The sequence below is a fragment of the Temnothorax americanus genome, unplaced genomic scaffold (genome assembly GCF_048541705.1).
Source record: "Temnothorax americanus isolate GAGA-0224 unplaced genomic scaffold, ASM4854170v1 Scaffold73, whole genome shotgun sequence".
NCBI lineage: Eukaryota > Metazoa > Arthropoda > Insecta > Hymenoptera > Formicidae > Temnothorax > Temnothorax americanus.
In genome coordinates, this window is record NW_027509796.1 from 466,462 (window position 1) to 486,808 (window position 20,347).

At 43.0% G+C, this 20,347-nt stretch overlaps 1 protein-coding gene and 1 long non-coding RNA gene across 3 annotated transcripts; one reads left to right on the forward strand and one right to left on the reverse strand.

Annotated features, from left to right (window-relative positions):
• The first annotated feature begins 792 nt into the window (after window positions 1–792).
• On the forward strand, window positions 793–19,581 carry Atos (atos homolog atossa). The gene is made up of 9 exons (XM_077422759.1): window positions 793–1,241; window positions 10,656–10,873; window positions 11,353–11,576; window positions 11,807–12,029; window positions 12,141–12,309; window positions 12,423–15,003; window positions 15,283–15,604; window positions 15,779–15,978; window positions 16,232–19,581. The coding sequence occupies exons 2-9, from the start codon at window positions 10,658–10,660 to the stop codon at window positions 16,398–16,400; spliced, it is 4,104 nt and encodes a 1,367-aa protein (XP_077278885.1). The 5' UTR covers window positions 793–1,241; window positions 10,656–10,657; the 3' UTR covers window positions 16,401–19,581.
• On the reverse strand, window positions 3,362–10,649 carry LOC143906581 (uncharacterized). 2 transcript variants are annotated; one of them, XR_013259570.1, is made up of 2 exons: window positions 10,004–10,649; window positions 3,362–5,045 (listed from the first exon to the last, which is right to left on the reverse strand). It is a non-coding gene; the product is annotated as an uncharacterized LOC143906581 (long non-coding RNA). The 2 variants fall into 2 exon arrangements; XR_013259569.1 differs by lacking the exon at window positions 10,004–10,649 and adding an exon at window positions 5,121–8,613.
• Window positions 19,582–20,347: the final 766 nt, after the last annotated feature.

A 20,347-nucleotide genomic window follows, 5' to 3' on the forward strand; every position in this document is an offset into this window, starting at 1 on the left:
ACTTAACGCATCATCCTTTGTTACATTTTAGGTTTTAGGTTAAGTTAGGTTAGATGACAAACTGGCTAGACAGCTGTTCAACATAGAAATCAAGTTTTTTTTTTTTTTCAACAATAGGTGCTTTCCATTTACATCAAAACTCAGATAATTCTCACTTATTGTGACGTTCTATTCTTTTTGACAATTAATGAATAATAAAGACAGAATGAGACGTCAAAAGTGAGAATTATCAGAGTTTTGATATGTAAATGGAAAGCATCTAATGATTCTTATTACATTGTATAATTACACCTGACATCTGTAAATATAACTGCATATGAGAAATTAAAAATGGAACGTCCGGAGCTAGTGGACATCATAATCGATTGTCCAGGTCAGTTCTGACCGCGACGCGAGCTCCCCCTTTCCCTCCGTTCCTCCTTCTCGGACGCAGCACAGCTGGATCGCGCTTATTCCTTCCCACAGCCTTTTCATCCCCGGGAATTAAACCCCAGTTGCCGACCCGCGTCGTATCAGCTGATGGTACGTGGCTTTTATACTCTTCGGTTACGTTTTTGCAATTCTGACGGAGAGCACGAGCCCCCTCGTCGAGGCTCGCCGTGCTCTCCGTAATCGGCATCCGGGTCTCGGACGTCCCACCCCTCGGGGTGAGAGCGCGGTCGCGATTCCGGAGAGCCGGGAGAGCGCCGCCGGTAGGGTTGGCATCGGCTACCACAGTAGTACTTAGTTCGCGCGTCTCCGCGCAACCGATACCGCACGAGTCGCGCGACGCGCGGCGACGACGACGGCGAGCGAGCGGCGGGGTCTGGGGTCTGGGTCTCTCTCAAAAGTCTCTCTCTCTGCGCGTCTGTAGTCTCGCGCGGGGTCAAGCCAGTTGGCAACAGACCATCGAGCGGGTCGCGCGCGCGCGAGAGAGAGAGAGTTCCGCGGCCGCGTTCTGGCACTCTCCTTTACCCTCCCGGCCGCTCCGTTTCTTCGTCCGGCGTTTTCTTCTTTTTTGTTCTCTTCTTCCTTCGCGTGTCGCAGCGTCCGCGAGGAAGAGCGTCCCTCAGCGTGCGGGAGGAGCAGGAGGAGGAGGTGGCGTGGTGTGATCCGGACTGATCGTCGTTGTCATCATCCGCGCGACGTTGCGCCGACGGTCGGCTGCCATGGGGCCCGTCGACGGGATCATTTGACCCACGGGAACGACTCCAGGCTCGTCGGTGGGATCGTGAGCAGACTCGCGTGAGCGCTACGAATCGGTAAACGAGCTTGTGTGCAAATTTCTCCATCGTCATCGTCATTATCTTTGTCGCCGTCGTCGTCGTCGTCGTTGTCATTGTCATTGTCCGTCGTCGCGCGACTCTCCTGATTCCGCTCGCCCTTTCTCTCTCTCTCTCTCCCTCTCCCTTTCGCGCGTGTGTGCGTGTGACAGCGCTCGTTGTTTCACCCGTTCGTCCCCATTCCCGTTCCTCGACGTGAGCGAGGGCGCTCTCCCAAGAGAAAGCGTTTTCCTCCGCGATCGAAATCGTCGTTAACTCGATCGTGCGCTCGCCTCCGAAGCCGTACACTTACGTTCGTAATAAACGCGAAAACGCTCGTCGGCGCGACGTGCAAGTGCGCCTCGATCAAGGTTGAGACGTTGCAACGACGCGACGTTAGCGCACGAATGTATATATCGTTCGCGGAATTTATTATTAATCGACACGCACTCGCCTGCGAATTTCGTCATCGGCGAGAGCCGAGACGAGACGAGACCAACGGCGCTCCTTTAAACTCTTCCCGAATTTCAAAGTGTATACAATATATACATATATGCTCTACTTTTTAATCAGATTTGGACGCTCTCCGAGGTACAATCCGGCGCGGAAGACTTTCTCCTTGAATCCCGTAGATCTCCTTTCGACGATCCTCTCGAGACTTGATTATCTTAATAATGACTGACGCAAGCGAAAAAAGAAATTGTGCATCTCTCGGAGCGCGTCTGACAAATACGGGCGTTGTGTCACGTTCCTTGGACATATCCAGACGTGCCACAGGCCACAGCGTCGCGTTCCAGCTGTTCGTGACAGCTAGGAGGGGGTACGCTTTGTCCGCTCGTCGCTCTGGCCTGACGGCTGATTGTTATTTGTCCCTTCGGCAGTGCCCTCCTTCGGCTTTAGTTTCTCGACTGGATTTCGCATGACGAGCGGAGAGGAGAGGGCGAGAGAGAGAGAGAGAGAACGCGTATTTCAACCCTTCACCCTTCTACGATAGGCGTTTTTCTAGCGTGAGAAGAATACGAAACGTATACTTGCGTCAACGGCTCCAACCACGCTCGGATCCTCTTCGCGTTACGTTGAGAAATTGAATTTATAGTAGCGGCTTTTAAAGAACTGGAACACACATCTGTACATGCCGATGATCAAACAAACCTTTTTTACCTCCCTTTTTGCTCCCGATGGAATTTTTCCAAACAGCCCTCGCGTGCCTCTCTCGCCGATGTCAAAGGAGAAATTGGCATTCCGTAATTTTGTAAATGCTTCGAGGATTTTGTTTGAAACGCTGTTTGAAACACCTGAAAATTACTGGAGCGTATAAACCTCGTTTCTTTTTCGAGTGTTTTCTAAAATTTACGTCGCGTCGTGAATTAAAAAGAAGATTATTTAGAGAAAGCGAGATTTAATTAAATCATTCATAATACATATCGGGGGCGATGATGCTTCGGTCGACTTGAAATCGAGTGACTTTCTTGGAACGTGATAAAGAATCGCGCTCTGATAATATTAACATTACGCTCGAGGCGATATTTACGAGACGTTATAACCGACTGTAGAATAACAGAAAAAATCGTTCGCTTTATTTAGTCGGGTTACGAATCGACAAAATGTCTTCCATTTGTTTGGACGACCGCTAGATTTTAAGCTAGAATTTAAGCGCGTCGATCGATCTCTTTGTTTCCGATAGCCAAAGCCATAGACAAGTCTAAGAGCGAGTCGCGACCGCACTTGAAATCGTTTATCGTTTATCGAGATATTTGACAAATAGATCGCTTGTTCGGGATGAGCTCGCTACCGAGCTCCCGGCCGGGCCGGGGGGGTCTGTTTAAGTCTCTTGGGCTTTTATGGCGATGCAGCCGCGAGATGCAGGAGCGCCGTGCATCTCTTTCTCTCCCCCTGATGGGGCGAGCCGTGTGTCAAAACAACACGGGGGCGTCGTCTCGGCCGTTCGTTGAACCCAGCTGTTCATATGGATGTCTACCTAAAAAAATTCAAGGTGACGCCCGCGGTGCACTTGGGTTTGGCCCCTCTCCCCCGATCGTTCCTCACGCGAATACCCGGTGGTGGAGTTTCGGCCACCACACGCGAAACGGGGGAGAAGAGGATCCGGAGCGGAGGATCGGAGAGCAAGATGAGATCTCCGTCGCGGTCTCTTGCCGAGCTCTTCGGCCCGGATTATCTTCAGCTTCGAAAAAATAAACGCGCGCGTTATCGAGTTATCTCGCCGGTACATTCGCAGAGATATCGCAGATGAGTTGTGTAAACATTCGAAAATTCCCACACATCTCCGTATCGCGCGCAAGTGGCAACGAAAGTGCAAAGTTTCGTATCCGCATGAATAATGTATCGCCAGCCACTTTTATAGTTTCATAACTGTACAACCATATATGAATATACGGAGGTCCAGCGCTTCGGCGCGCGCGCTCGCGCGCGCGCCATTGATTTCGTTTGTGAATTCTAATTGATAATTAACGCGTCTCTTTGCGCAATTAACGTTTGTTTCGCTTTGACGCTTTCCGCCGAATGTAACAAACGCGATAGAATTCAACTCTTGATAAGGCGAGCCGTTCTCCTCTTTAGAGAAGGGGGAGGAGGGCCTTTCTGCAGCGTCGATAAAAGTAAACGGCTATATAGCGTTCTCAGGGCGTTGAAGGAAAAAAAGCGTCACGCGAGAAATCCGAGGTCTCGCGCGTGTCCACGTGAGTTAAAATTGCGAATCGGCCTTGGTGATGTGTACCTATAAATACGAGGTTCGCTTATAGGCGACCCGCGGCCGAAGGTGCAGCGCGTTGCACCGTCGTCGTCGTCGTCGTCCCTCGGCAAGGCTGCACGCGCTAGGAAACGCGCTTGGTCTATCTCTCTCTCTCTCTCTCTCTCTCGTCCCCTGTCTTTTACACATTACGTAAGGCCCCGCGATATCAGGAGACGCGCGGTAGCGAACAGAAATATACACGTCAAGATACTCCAAAAACACTGGCCTCCTTTCGCGGCGTTTATTGCTTTCACTACGAACCCCCTTGGCAACACGCAAGTTTTCATCGAATGAAAATTATATCGAGGCACTCGTAATTGTCGGACAATTGCTGAGCGCGAAGGTTTATGCGGGAGGTCTTTGTTCGGCAAGCGAGACTTTACGAAGAGGATTACGTATATACGTTTTGTAGATTTTTAAGTGTAAAACTTGGGGCTGTGTGTAAAGATGCGCAATGTTGAAGATTGGAAAGATACGACGAACGGCGATCGCGGTGATCTCTGTTGCTAAGGAGCAATCGAATCCGACTGTATAGGAGCTATTGAGAGAGCACTCGGCGAATTCTAGGACGTTCCGTAGATTAGATAATTGAACTGTGGATTATTACCGTTCTCTTTCGTAATTTTGGAGCAGATTTCCTTTACTCTCCGGATGGATAATGAGAGGAATCGCCGCGAGGAATTTTTGCAAAAGGCTGATTTATACGACTACGCGAATAGTTCTCTGTTGCCGACCGAATATAACCGTTGTATTATCGAAACGCATATATATTTACAATTACTTTCATAGTCGTCGCTTCGTGCTGCGCACTCTGCGCGCACGTAGGCATGTGTTACCACGCGCAATCATGAAATTACAGTGGTGTTGGTTGCATAATATACAGGTAACCTAGATCTGCACCCACTGCTTCCCACCCGTTGACCCCGTTACCCTCTCCGGTCTCGGTTTGCCCTGCCTTCACAGGCAGAAAACCTTTATTCGAAGCCGAGATGGTTCTCCGCATCTCGGCGAGCCATCCGTCAGCCACGAAGCTTGATTGGGAAAGGCAGTAAAACCTGAAACACGAAGAGAGACTGTAGAAGGTTAATCTGTTTAGAATATAAGACGTATAAGGTTTAATCCTTTCATACCTGACGGGATATGTACATGTGTCCCGGTCCTTCAAAAATTTTGTCATATCTTCCACAAAAATAAAAATAGCGACTTCTTTCTGGGCTCATTTGGAAGATGAAAGATAGGACTTGGGGAAAAAAAAACAAAACAATACCCTTGTGAGTCCCTTGGTCCGGATATCTCATCAAATACTCGTAAAATAAAGTAAAAGTGAAAAATACATATATCTTCCACAAAAATTAAATAGCGAGTTCTTTCTGGGCTTATTTTGAAGGTCAACGTAAGGGCTATATGAAAAAAATCGCTACTTAATTTCTAAATGGCGGATTTACTGTAGTGGACCAAAATGCTAAATTTTGTTGTATTTAAATGTAAGTTGGTACATATAGGTTTTTGAGGTCGCTGATGATGAATCTGCAGTAAAAATTTCAAATTTAAGATGACGGATCCAATATGGTGGATAAAAATATTAAATTTTGTTGGATTTGAATAAAACTCATTTTCCAGGGGTTTGAAAAACCACTCCCTCTCCTTATTTTGACTGCAGATTCATAATCAGCGATCCTAAAAACCTTTCATAAGACGTGAATTAGATGATAATTATTCCTAGAAAAAAGTCAGGCACGAAAGGATTAAGACAGGTGTAAATGCAGAAACAATGTTGAAAATATTTTTCAAAAAAGGTTAAAATCAGAAAATTGTGCCAAAGAAAAGAGGAAATATATGATAAACATTAAAAAAAAAAGGTTTAAGACAGGTGTGAATGCAGAATAAGGCCTGTGTATCTTTTTGTACTCGTTCATGTAAATTTATGTCCGAACACAGCTGATCTTGTATGGAAAGAAGTGTTTTTCGCGGAAGGTAAAATGTCTTATAAAATATACTATCTAGCAGCTCTTAGGAAAGAAATCAGATCAATGATTCCTTTCCCCCCCCCCCCCCCGAACCATCGAAACTCGCTTTCACCACGGATTTTTTTTAATTTTATTCAATCGCTGCGTTGCTAAACAGCCGGAATCGACTAATATTTATTTCCAGTTTCGCGTTCAAACCCAATCCACCACTTACGTATTTACGTCACGGAAACCCGTATACCGCTGTAACTTTTTACAACTGAATAAAGATACTCAGGTTAGAGCGAGCCGACAAGGTGCGTTTTGCGGACTCGTATTGATCTAAATATACCTGTTTAGATTTTTCAGTTTTCCGTCCTACTTAATTTTATTCTTACAATCGAGTCGTCTTTGTTCCGTGCGCTAATAAAATCGTGCTCCGTAACTCTTGAGACAATTCGGAATTTCGTCTAGAATTTTAAAACTTCACATTTTTCAGGAGAAGTTTACTATATCATTATTATCGGATATTTGTCTTTCTGACAATCGGGACATAGGTTCGCCCGGAAAACCGTGCTCCCCCTCACCACTTGGGCCAGTCGACCCAGTTTCGAGTTCTCGTGCGCTCGTGAAACGCACAACGCCCGGTAGATATAGGCGCTTCGGATTTTCTTTTAGGTGACCTAGCTGAAGTAAGACATCGACTTCGTTTGAATTCTGTAAGCAGGAAACTGGCCGCAGAACGCAACTGTAATCAGCTATGATTGAGCTACTGACTAACCACGCGCAGATATTGAAGCTAAAGGTCAAGTCGGACGGCGATTATATTGTATTTTTCTTACATGGAAAATGTCTTTTCGCGTATCACTTTGTGGAAACGTCGAGCTCGACCGTATATTTTCCGAATATTCGATCCGTACAAACGTTTAAAAGAAATTCTCGACGCTTCTCTTGCAATCTGATACCAAAGATCAAAACTTAAACGCGATATAACGACGAGGTTTTTTTTTTTTTTTTTAATCTCCAGGGGTTAAATGCGCGCCGCGAATACGCACGATATTCTTGTCGATAGTGCCGTGTATTTCGCCATCGTAAATGCCGACAAACCTACCGGAAGAGCGAGTTTATTTCTGGGCAGTCTTGAAAGCGTTCCTTTGCCAGTCGAAGAACGGACAAGATCAACGTATACGCCGCGCGCGTTGCTTCGAAACTTAATTCTCATTCGGTTATCAATATAATTATTCCTTTCTATCGAAAAGTTCGATTGAGGAAAATGAGATGAATGCAAATCTCGCGAAGTCAGAAAAAAATCGAGAAAAAATCTCGCATACGCGCCATTGCCGCGTCATTAGCACGCGTCTGCGACAGCGAGACGTGTCTCTTTGTCATTGTTCTATTTATTTCGAACTTTGTATTCTGCCCTTTTATCGTTCAGGCCAGCCAGGGAGACGTAAATGAAGATGACGGAACGATTATGTGTGACGTGTACTTCATACAAAGCCGAGAGAGAACCTTTAACGCCTTCGTTATCCGCATCCGCGAGCGTGCAACATCGCTTGCGCGTTCAAAATAGGTAATAGTTCAAAGGATAATCCCTCGTCGCGGAGAAACTCGGATGAAATCGTCTCAACTTAAACTAGAAACGCGTTTAACATATGAATCTTAAGAATTGATTTAACATTTGTGACGTATTCGTATTTTTCTTCTTTCTAATCGCGCGTCTATTTGCATCTAATAGCATCTCTTATCTCGACTTGAGGGGGAGGGGCTCGAACGAAGCTTGTCTCGAGGCACAGCCTTGAGTTCCGCTTCTCGCGGAATAATCGTTGAACAATGGTTTCTTCGAAGAAGATCGCACATCAGGCTCCCTGAATCGGAAGACCTAACCCGCGCGTGATTCACGCCGCGACCGCGGCCTCTTCTGGCTCATAAACGAGGCCGTGCTCGCAACATCTGTGCGAACGCCTATGTCGAATCCTCGAGGCGTGACACGCGTTGTTCTGTACGGCCCTGAGATTGCATATGGGTCCGGTCCGGTCAGCGCGAGCTGAAAATGGACGGTATATGCTTCTCCGCGAGCGACCGTCTCGCGACGGTCCGCGGTGCGCGCTGGCTCGCCATGTTCTGACAGCGCGACGACGCGATCAGCTGTTCGCTCGCGCCCAGCTGTGAGCGGTGCGCTCAGCTGACGACGCCGCCATCGATACCACGCCGCACGCCGCCACGCCGCACCGCGCCGTCCTCCCCCTCTCGCGCCGCCGGAACCTCCCTCCTCCGCGCGAACGTGCCGCAGGAACGGACGTGAGTGCCGCGTTGCCCACGTCTGCCAGTCCATTGTTCGCCGTTAATTCCGAAGAATAGAAGAGTAAAGTTAAGCGAGGTACCGAGACGAAATTATTCGCATTTACGCGCTAGACGTGTCTTATCAATAATTTATATATTTACTTTTGTATTGAGCAAGCGTTAAATAGGCGTACCGACGAATCAAAAGTTACTTTCTAATTATGAGATAATTATAAAAATTTAAATCTCGTTTTTAAGCGAAGATTTAAAGTTAATTTAACTAAACTAATGAAGTTAAAATAATACTGTTTTGTGTTAAAATACTAAACTCTTGACACACACGGTGGTTAAAAATGACAAAATGTTATCTAACTCAAGGTATAATATGGTTCAAATTTCATCCTGTGTGCTATTAAATTGAGCAAACGTTAAAGGCGTAGGTATATATACCAACAAATGAAAAGTTATTTTCTAATTATGAAATAATTATAACAATTTAAATCTCGTTTCCAAGCGATCACTTCGATCATTAAGGGAACTTTTGCGTGCGCGGTCGGGATGTCGAGAGGTGTCGCCCCGCTTTGTCTTTCGTCCGATAAGATTAAGAAGACGAAAAATCACGGCGAGACAGCCGGACGGCAATTGTTGGCTGGCGGGTGTCTCGTTGACGTAACGTGTGGGCAGCGAGAGTGGATATTAAGAGAGACCTCGAGTTTCCGCTCGTGTGCTAGCTTTCCGTTTATGTAACGCGACGATTAAGCAGCGCTCTCGCGCGACCCGACCCGTTCGATCGCGTGCGCACACACACACGACACGCGCTGAATAATTTTCTTTCGCTCGGCCCGAGACACATCGCCTTTCGTCCGCTTTCCCGATAACGTATACGGCTCGTCGAAAATCGAAGGCGGCCTCGGTCGCTTCGGTTAACAATTTCTCGCGAACGCGCGCAGTAACACGCAGGGCCGTAGCCAGAGACTAATCCTGGGAGGGGGGGGCGGCGGGGAGGGGGAATCGCGATCCTTCTTTTCTTCATTATACTTCCTCCCTGCGTGTGTGCCGATCGTTTTTCTAAATATGGTGAAACGCGACTGTGCGTTAGTATACTTCAGCGAACGTTATCTGGTGCGGAAAGTATAATACTTATTATCTTGTTTGTCGATGGAGCGATACAAAAACGTAATTGATAAATCAATCGATGAAACTGATTACACACTTAATCGACAATACTCATCGCGAATAATTGCTCGAAATCGAGATAATGATATTTTGGGAGCACCTAAAGAAAGCGTTAATGAGTTAAATTGTTCGACTCGTTATTTACGCAATTGTATTATCTCACAAATTAAAAAGGATTTCTTGCCTGTTAAATTGTGCGTTGCATCACAGTGTCATTAACATAAAAATGCTTTGCCTTGCTGATACTATACAGTTACAAGCCGTTGAACAAGGACGTATCGCTGTAGCGCGCTGCTGGTTCTCATACAAAAAACGTCGTGAAACTCTTTCTACGAATTTAATCGACGTCAGCGATAATTTATTTCTTCTTTCTTTTTTAGCTACCGATATCGTAAAACGGTTGAATTTTAACAATAACACACACAAGAAACGCTTTATTTTCTCGTGTACTTATTCATCGAAATTTTGACCTCGTCGAGTTCGCAGTTTTCATCCCCGTGATTTAAACGTGTCGCTTAAAAAGGCGTTAAACGGTCGACTCGTCAGCGAAACTCGCGAATCGGCGATGCACACGAGTCGCATTGGCCCTACCGATGTGTTGTACTAACCGTTCGGGAAACCTGTAACCCGCCGTGGCAGGCCGCGAACTGCACCTTGTTTTCTTTCGTCACGTGCACTACGCGCGGTGGGCTATAAACCAGTCCTGCGGACGTGACACAACAACAAATTTAAAGGGACGACAAAAATCCAGGAGGCTCCTATACGAGCCGTCTCGAGCACGTTGGCCCGCGCGTATTCTGAGATCGCGAAGCGATCCCGATTGCTTCGGCGATGAGCTTCCAAAAGTGACGACACTCGGAAGCTTCCTAAAAATAATTAAGATTTAGTTAATTCAGCTAACACTGGCTCTAATTGGAGGATAACGATGCAGATGTTGGGTGCAGTAGCGACATGAAGCTCACTTTTAATACTTCTATTTAATACTTTTAATACTTTTAAATACTTATTTAATGCTTTAATACTTTAAATACTTTAATACTTTTAAATATTTTTAAATACTTTTTGAGAAGAATTAATATATCGAGAGCAATTAATATAAGTTGTAAATGTTATATTAGAATACTCGTCTACCGTTAAATTTTATTCTTAATCTATCCTTTTTGCTCACTTCGATTTATTGCACCCAATATTTTGATTGAATAATAGATTTTCTTTCGTGATGGATCACAATGATCAACATCGGTGCTTCTTACATTACAGGTATGCACTGCCTAGGTGCGGTGACGGGAGGAGGCACCTCCAGCCCGAACGGGGCTGGCGGTCGGGGTGGTGTTCTTAGTGTGTTTCGAGCCCTTGGAGTCCTTGTGTGCGAAGGGAGAATCCAGGGTCCTCCGCGTGGCTACAAAGAGGGCCCACACTGCGCACCGCCTATGCAGGCGGTTCCAAACGACCACGTGTGCGAGGAGAACAACTATCTGGTACGTAACATATGGTGTCCCCGTTACTCTCCGTTGTTCCTAGGCGACCTACTTTTGCGCAGCTTTGCCAGCGGAATATAAAAGCCATCGAAGACATTCGTTGGTTTACCAATTAAATTGAACAATCTTGAGTTTTACGTTGAAAACGCTGCACATAAAAGAAGATAACGTGTTAGATTAGATAACGCATGTATTTGTATGCGAACTTCTTAAACAATAGAAATAATAATAAGCCATGATCACAAAAATCAAGGCTCACAAAGCCAATTATAAATGCAAAGATACGAATCGTAATTTAATTTTTAATTAAGAGATATGGAATTTATTTTTGGAAAAATGATAATATATATTCATTTATCATCAAAATATATGTTCACAAAAATTATTATACGATTGTTGTACATATATAATAAGATGATTTGTCTTTCTTATCTTTTAGGAAAACATATTCCCCTACATTTTTCCTTTAATTTTTCAAGTGCAATCGATATCGAGTACTAATTCAGGACATCACGGAACGCCTCGCTGTTGGATCATACCTGTGCGTTGAGGTGCTTTTGTGCAGCGATTGTCCGTGTGGTTTGGCAAAGTCTACTTGCAAATATCCTGTATACCCCGTACCGTCCTTACCCATTTCACCATGGCAGAAATGTGCTTCGGAGATGTTATTGGAGTACTGGTGTATCTGCGTTGTCCCGAGCAAGTAAGTCGCGCTTTACTTTATTCTGTGCTGTAAAGCATAAGTAATATATATCGTACAACAGGATGTTTTAATCTTGATTTTATATCATTCTTAACTCGATATATCTATTTATTCTGGATTAACTTGTCGTCGTCTCTTCAATTTGATTTTTGAATCTCTAAATTTTAATAATATTCCTAAGTCTGTTTAGTATTTTTTGTGTCATACCTGTATCCGTATGTTGCTTTCAGGAGTCAGGAACCAATGAATTTTCAAGGATTATACCAAGCAGTGCGTTCACGGTTACACTTCAGCCAGGTTGCAGCGTGGTGGTCACGCAGCAACGGCGCGGCGCCGAGCTACATAGCGACCCGGATCGTATCGCACAACGAGGATAATCTCAGCAAGTTCCGAGAAACGTCGATGGAGCATACCTTTCCTCTGGCTGGTAATGGCGATGGAAATTCGATCAAGGTATGTAATATTATAAGATTATGTTACAAATGTATATATAAATCGACTATGCGATCGATAAGATTTTAAAGTCAGTGCAAATCGATTTATTGGCGTAAATTTCCGTTTTAGGTGACCATGTGGGCACTGCCGCGGATGGAGGAGGTGCCCGTACTCACGTGTTCACTGCACCCGAAAATAGAAAAGGACGAAGAGGATATCGCGAGGGCGTTAACGCCCACCAAGAACATCTCGATGGGATCTGGCAGCACGCAAAATCCAGAGGGTCTTGTTTTACCTGGTAAGAAACTAATATTGACGTACGGAGATCTGATAATTATCGCGTTATCTTACAAAACGATTCTTATCTAAACATAAATGAAAAATGTAATATAATATCGCTTTTTCCAATAGTTCTCGTGGACGACAGACTGCAAACCACTTGTAACAAATCTGGCAAACACGACTGTCGTTGCGAAGAGGAGGACACGTCCCCTCTGTCGCCTACCATCAGATCCAATGGTGAGCGGAAACGTCGTCGATCGCTTCCCTGTGGTCCTGCGGAGAGTTTTTGTGTGTCCTCGCAATCGGCGCCGTTGCCATACGTTCAAGAATACATGCCGCAGGAAATAAGAGACAACACCAGCTCGAGCTTAACGAGAGGCTCTGCCGAGATAGCAAACAACAACCGTAGCGTTATGAGAATATCATCTTTTCAGAATAAATTAGAGAACAAAAACGAGGTAAGGACTCATAATAATCGGAACTCGGACCTGGAACGCTGCTTCAAGATCAATTTAAAAATCGAAGAACTTGAGGGCAATTTGGAGAAACGTTGCAAGCATACAATGACAGACGCCGCAGAGATTGCCAACTCGAAGAACATTGATCGGATCGAAGAAGGCTACAATAATTCCGCTAAGAACTCGACCGATCTCGGAAGAGAACACGGTGGCTCCTCATATGCGGATATCATTTCTGCAAAGAGTGGTGGCATATTGCACAATCTCAGTCCTTTTGCTCCCACCAGCTGGTCCTTCGTCTCCTCTTGGCAGAATAGCAATATGAATAGTAAATTTCAAAGTTTCCGCGGTGCGAAGGAAGCTCGTTTCAACGATTCCGAAAAAAATTACAAGCCGCCGACTGTCGGATCCAACCACCCTCCGATCAATCCCTACGCTCAGCCCAATCCCTTCCACGAGTCAAATCCTGGACCTTCGACGCATAAATGGACACAAAAAACACTAGACAATTCTGCTTGCATCGTACATCAGAGTTATCCTTCCAAAAATATCCATAAGGTTATGACTTTGTTAGCCGATCAAGACGCATTGGAGATTAACAAGGAAGATAGTATCGTCAAGAGTAGTCAGAGAAAAACTGGCAAGTCGGACTTAAATCAATTAATGTGGAAACTGCCGGGTCCGGATGAGAAAGGAAAGAGGGAAGAAGGAGGATTACTAGAGTGGTTCAGCAAAGTACCTGGAAGAGTCCTGGGTGTTACGGCAACGAAGGGCTACGTTGATAGCAACAAGATGAAGAACGAAGGATTGAAACAGCCGGAGCATCCGAATGGGCAGCAGGGTACCAACGAAATCAAGTTCAAGAACTGCAATCTCGAATTGAGCCAGCGAGAGGTCGACGAAGTGTTAGCGGTACTGCGAGCGAGAACACCGTCGGGACGTAGAAGAGCCACTGTTAAGAATGCGAGGAAACGCGGAGAACGATCCGAAAGGAGCAGTGATGACACGGCAAAATACACGGGTTGGGAGGAAGGAGTAGTTCAGAGTAATTCGATAAATCGTATTGGAACAGTTCGAGTTCGTACACTTAAATCCTGCGAGGATTGTAGCCGTGGGTTGTGCAAGAAGATAGACCATCAGGTATCAGAAGAACAATCAAGCCCTCTAGATCGGGTCTATTACGACAAGAATGTTTATCGGCCTGCCCGCTCGAAACTTGCCGAAGGCACCAACAAGTTAAGCGATGATTCGCAAGTGAAAACACACGCGAACGAGGATGCGGGTCATTTGCGAAATGTTTCCACTAAAGCTGACGTGCTGCTCGGAGCTATTCTGCGGACCAGTAAGGACCGAAAGGACCTGTCGGATATTTCATCAAACGGGACCAGACCAAGGTCGACGACTAGCATTGACGACGACAGCAGCGACGACGATTCTCACTTTTCGAGCATCGAGAAGCTCGATCAGCAGGACCACAAAACCACCTCGTCCAATGACGAGAAATTTTTACCGCTGAATAAGAGATTCCATCGGTTCCGGCAGATGTTTAAGAAAGAAATGGATAAGAGGATTGCTTTGATATCGGAGGAGAGTTCTTCCTCGCAGGAGACCTCGCCGAGTCCGACGCTGCCGCAACGCCTCAATACAGCGTCGTTTCGCTATAACAACGAACAACCGAATCTACATAGCGCAAGGTACAGCAAAACTAAACGGCGAATCGACTTCACAAACTTCCCGGAGGCTACCGAGGAGAAAGAGGATGCTGCGACGTTCAGTACAAAAGACGCACATCAAAAGCCACGCAATATGCATAGTACAAATAATAATGATCGCGAATGCGATTCCGATGGCCTAAACAACCAGCAGAATCATTGCGACAGGCGGCTAATCGAAGATACGAAGGAACCTTTTGAGAATAAAGAGCAGGATGAGAATACGAAGGACATTACTACTCTTCAGAAGAGCAATTTGACTACTCCAACTATTCCGCAAAGCGGACATTCGTCTTCCAAGCTACGAAGCAACAATCACAAGGACAGTATCGCAGAGACGGGAGACGACGAAACTGTCGACAAGAGCGTGCCGTCCGCGCTCGAGCAGGAAAGATTCCGCAGATCCCTGGAAAACGCAGCGTCGATGGTATTCCATAGCAGGACTGGTTTGCCGTTGACCTCTAGTCCAGCGCCGTTGAGGAGAGGCAGCTGTTGCTTCGACTACGACAGCAGCTTGAATTCCGTTTCCTCTAAAAGAAAGTACGAAGTTCATCAGAAAACGATACAACAATTGAACGGCATCAATGAATAATATATTATAAAATTATAATTTTTTAGAAAAGTTAATTGTACAATGTTTTTTTTGAAAGTTTTTTTTGTTTATGAGTTATAGCAGAAACAAAATATTAGATACTTTTTCGAGATATATTACTAATAATATAAAAATGTGCCTAAGATTAGAATTACAATACTTTTTATTGATGCCGTCGAGCCGATATCGACAAAAATTTTTCTCTAAACTTTGCGCATTTTTTTTAGCGCGTTGTTCGAATTAAATACACCGCCGAGTCCGGGCGCAGTCTCGCTGGAAGAAACCGATCGCGATGCGGAAACCGCCGGTGAAGGCGAGGAAACACCCAAAAGACGTTCCAGCTCCCGTCACCGACCACAGAGTCACGCTCTTCTAGGCAGCTTCGAGGAATCGGCGTTGAACGGTAGACTCGAACCGGTGTCCACGGTTCACGGTTTCACAGCGGAACTCGGGGCCAGCGGTTCCTTCTGCCCGAAACATCAGAAGCTTCCAGTCACTGTGTTCTTCTACACACTCGGTGACAACGATAAAGTTTCCACACCATACCTTGTACGTTTTCTCAAACAACAAATCAATTGCAATAGAGTGTCTTGAAGAGTTTACATTTTTAACAAGTATAGTAAATTACCGATGACTAAATAATTATTCGATAATGAGATATTACAGATTTCCTTCTTTCTTTTGTCGTGACGATGGTCCATTGTTCATGCTATTATTTTACAGGCTCATATTAATCTCGAGAAAAAGGGCTATCAGGTACCAAGAAGTGGCACCATTCAAGTGACTCTTCTGAATCCGTTGGGTACAGTCGTTAAGATGTTCGTAGTATTGTACGATCTTTCCGATATGCCGCCGCGATCTCATACTTTTTTACGTCAAAGGACACTGCGGGACAAAACACTACGCTACCTCGTTCACCTTAGGTATGTGTCATTTGTAACTAAATGGCTTCAAAAATAGATTGTACTAGCAGTCAGGCCATCGGATGCCAGTGTTATAAATCCATATATTACAAAAGACGCCAGTTGCAAATAAAGAATTGAAAAAATTGATATATGTTTAAGAAACATTTTACGAAATTTGACTTTTACGCAAAAGCGCTTTATATGCCAGGAATCGGTTTTAGAAATAAACTTTGAAAGAAATAATAGATGCATGCATGAACTTTTCTTCTAGATTTATGTCCAGCAAATCGGGTCGAATTTATCTGCATACGGACATCCGTATGATCATTTGTCGGAAGTCGGACGTGGACACGGCGTCGGACTTGGGCTCGGAACCGCCGAAAGAACTCAGAAGTTACATCCACGGTCCTACAAATCCGAAATTTTCGCCAAGATGCTGAGCCACGTGGTATTTTCCATGGGGCTGCTGCCAATCGTTCCGCCCGCCCAGCCCCCTTCAAGTCGAACTGTGATCGATAAACGATCGAATAAGATATCAAATTAGAAATCAATTTTTGTTCTTTTAACCCTTTGCGCTTGACGATATAGACGATTACAATTCTTTTGTGCTAGTGTAAAAAAAAAACAATCTAAATGTTCTTATTAATTTATTAATTAATTTAATTTCTCACTGGCAAGTAGAAACAAGTTATTATGTTAATCGATTGTAATAATGTTAAGATGATAAATGTAGCTCTCAATATTACTACGAAACATTATTTCTTTCTAAATTATTTTAAATCGCGAAGGGTTAAGAGGGAACCGAGAATCGAAAAAACGCGAGAATACAGTGAGAAGAATTTGAAAGATTACGAATAGATTTAACCGTTCATGTTGGAACAATAATTTATACGTTCGCAATAATTTTTTCTCTTTCCTTTTCGCAAAATTATTAGTTCGGGCCTTTTGCGTTGCCCGGTACAGAATTAACTCTTGAATATTGACAATTCCAACACGAATGGTTTGTAAAATTGACTCGAAATTGCGATTACACTCCCGGTCTCATTTTAATCCGTGGTTCGTGCTTGCAGAACAGAATGCTACATATAAATACAATAGGATAAGTTTGCGCAGTTTTTGTTTTAAATTTGTTTCTATATTACAATAATAGCGATATATATATTTATATAATTTGGAAAATTCTATTAAATTAAACCGATTAGTCTTTCTAATTTCGATCTAGCGTGTAATAATCATGAAAATGGAAAATCAATCGACTCGAAACTCGCATTAGGAATTTATTTTGGATTTCTTTGTCCTGTGCATCTATTGTAATTATTGCTTTAGTTGTTGGTAACCATTTCATTTATGGAGTTTATCGCAAGCTGGACGATCTCGTTGAGAGGCCATTTTTCTCAACTTATTGTTGTAAATATAGTCACGCGTAGAGAGTAAGTTCAGTAAGAGTTTTTAAGCAGGATGATATATATATATATATATATATGTATATGTATATATATATATGTATATGTATATGTATATATACACATATATATGTATATATATATATATATATATATATATATATATATATACTATATGTATATGTATACTGCCATTGTGTGTGTAGCACTCTACGTTTAAACGAAAAAAGTGATATGAGTGTGGAAAAACGTCGACGAATTCGGTTTCGCGTTCCGATGGAGCAAAATTGAGAAAGATCAAAACGTGTTGTGATTGAATGATATGTGCAATGAAAAGTACAAAGTTATTCGTGCATTACTTCATGTTTTTGCAGCGAATCATTGTAATTTCTGACGAGGAGGTATAATGCCCGATCTACAATAGCTGTAGTAAGCCTCAAGATGTAAAAAATTGACCAATTACAGTCGATTATTCTCCTCACATTCGCCTGTAATTGGTCAATTTTTTACGGCTTGAGGCTTACTACAGCTTACTACAGTACTTACTATTGTAGATCGGGCATAACCCGAGAAAAAGAAAATCAAAATTCTTTTTCCGGAAAACAAAAAGTGATTTTTGTGATTTGCGTGATTGTGATTTGTTACCTTTTTCTTCCTTGTGATTCGAGACGAACGCGAGCGAGTGAACGCGACCGAAATTCGTGGGTTTTTCCAGGGAGTAAAAAAAATGATTATTTACATATATATATGTATATATACATAAACCAGAACACAATCTTTGTGTCCGTAGCACTGTGATGAATATTTTGATAGACTATAAAAAAAAGTAATTATTATTACAGATTAATAACTATTTCTGGATAGCAGACACGTCATAGATTTAATCGATTCTATTAATACGTCGTGCGAGGAAATATAATCGTGCGTAATTTACTAACTAGCCACAAGATGATACGCCCTTGATATGCCTGTTTTAAAGCAAACAAACGTGACAAAAAAATTTGCGTTTTCCTTTATTTTTCTAAAGATGCTTCACGTAAATTCACGCGGGAGAATTACGCGAACGATTGGGAAGGCCTTGTCTTTGATCTTTCACCAGCGAATACTTTGATCTATGATTTATGACTCGTCAATTCCTTCTTTTTTCTCCTTCATGGCTGCGTTCGGAAACGTCACCCGGATACACACGGGTATACTCCCTTCTCCTTCTAACTCGATGAGATAGAAAGAGAGGGAGTGTACTCGTGTGTACTCGGGTGACGTTTCCGAACGCAACCATGAAACAGTTTAAAACTGCTTCATGAAGGAAAGAAAATGCGTATCTAATATACAAACACAGTCTTTCTGCATAGGGAGATTTTTAATCGTATGTCAATACATCAGCAGTAGAATCTAGAGAAGTAAATAAGAAATATTAATTTTTTATAAGCTTACTCAACATAAACTTTTATGAAAAAAGGGAGATAACATATTATTAATATTTAATATTGCAGTTTATAAAAATTTAAAATCTTTATAAAGTTGTATATAGGTATGGATTCTATTGCTTTATACTTGTAAATGATTTTATTGCTTTATACTTGAAATGTTCATGTCATGAATCTACTGATCAGTGAATGTTTTATATAATTTTAATCGAACCGAGTTTCGCACAGTTAAAGTGTCGAAAGCAAAAGAACAAGGCTTCGTTACCGTTCGCGTCTTTCTCACCACGAGTTAGAAGAAGGTAGCTTTCACTCCTTCAAAAATAAATTAACGCGGTATATAAAAAAGTCGCTGTACGTATAAAGAGAGATTATTTTTAATTGTTATTTTTTAGCGGAGTAATTGGATAATCGTATATATAACAATCAAAAAAAAGTATAATAATGGCACATTTAATTTTGGTAAAAAAGAAACGAATGTCGATATTTGCGCTCCCTTCTGATTTTATATTTACTTCGTCTTGATCTACTTTTTTTTTTAGAGAAACTCCCCTTATAAGCGATTTTAAACATTTAATTAAATTCTTTATTTTTCTTTCAAGTATACCGACATTTTTCACGAAGATGTTTGAAATTTTTAGGTACAATATTTTAAAATTTTTATCTTTCTCCGAAAAACTTTTTACGATTGAAATTTCCTTTTTTTTCCAAACAGACGTTGTGACATGAAGATTGATGTAATTTACGCGCTTACATTCGTAAAACCAATAATAAATGAAAGAGATAAATCTTGATTCCTTTTCTACTTGGACAATTGTGTAAATTAACTTCTTCAATTATTTCCGATTGTAATGAAACACGAATTTGCAACAGTCAAATTATTTTCCGCAATTTTTTTTTTATCTAGAGGCTGAAACATCGTGTATTCCGATAGGCCGACGTGACGGTGAAAATTAAATTCGTGCACCACTTTTCCACCAGATCGATTAGCTAGATATACGCGTCCTTTGAACGGTGAGAACTCGAGGACATTGTAGAGAACGATAGCGAGAGCGATTGCGCCTCTTGTTTTAACGACTATAACCGTTGTTAAATACATTTTGTCGATGTTTTCTTTTTTGAGAAATAAAGTAGAGTGTCGAGACGATAATTATTATGATAAATCGATCGTTGAAGTTTATTCGAGGGACAAATCCTAACTTGGATCCGTAGATAAAATTGCAAGCGGCAGAGTAGAGCATAGGGTGAAAATGGCAAGGATATGTAAATACATAAATATATATCACTGCCGTGTTCTCGTTGTATATAATTTACATAGGGTGGCGTAAAAAAAGCACCCCGCGACGGTCCTTGCGTAAAGAGTTTCGATTAGCGATAAAGTAACAGTGAGTGTTGTTGCGCTTTAGCAAAATAATGAAGCGACTCTTTGAGTACAACATTTGTCGCTTCGACAAAACTAAACTCGTTATCGTGGCATCGACTCGGGCTCACCCGGGCCAAGATCCACCATATCTTTTCTTGCGCCACCCAGCAACACTGGCGACCGTGTCTTATTTACGG

Bases quoted from the DNA above. Each gene is read 5' to 3' on its own strand.
- Atos (XM_077422759.1), top strand. From the start codon at position 10,658: ATGCACTGCCTAGGTGCGGTGACGGGAGGAGGCACCTCCAGCCCGAAC. The intron at 12,310-12,422 runs GTAAGAAACTAA...TTTTTCCAATAG, and splicing joins AGAGGGTCTTGTTTTACCTG to TTCTCGTGGACGACAGACTG. The intron at 15,605-15,778 runs GTACGTTTTCTC...ATTATTTTACAG, and splicing joins AAGTTTCCACACCATACCTT to GCTCATATTAATCTCGAGAA.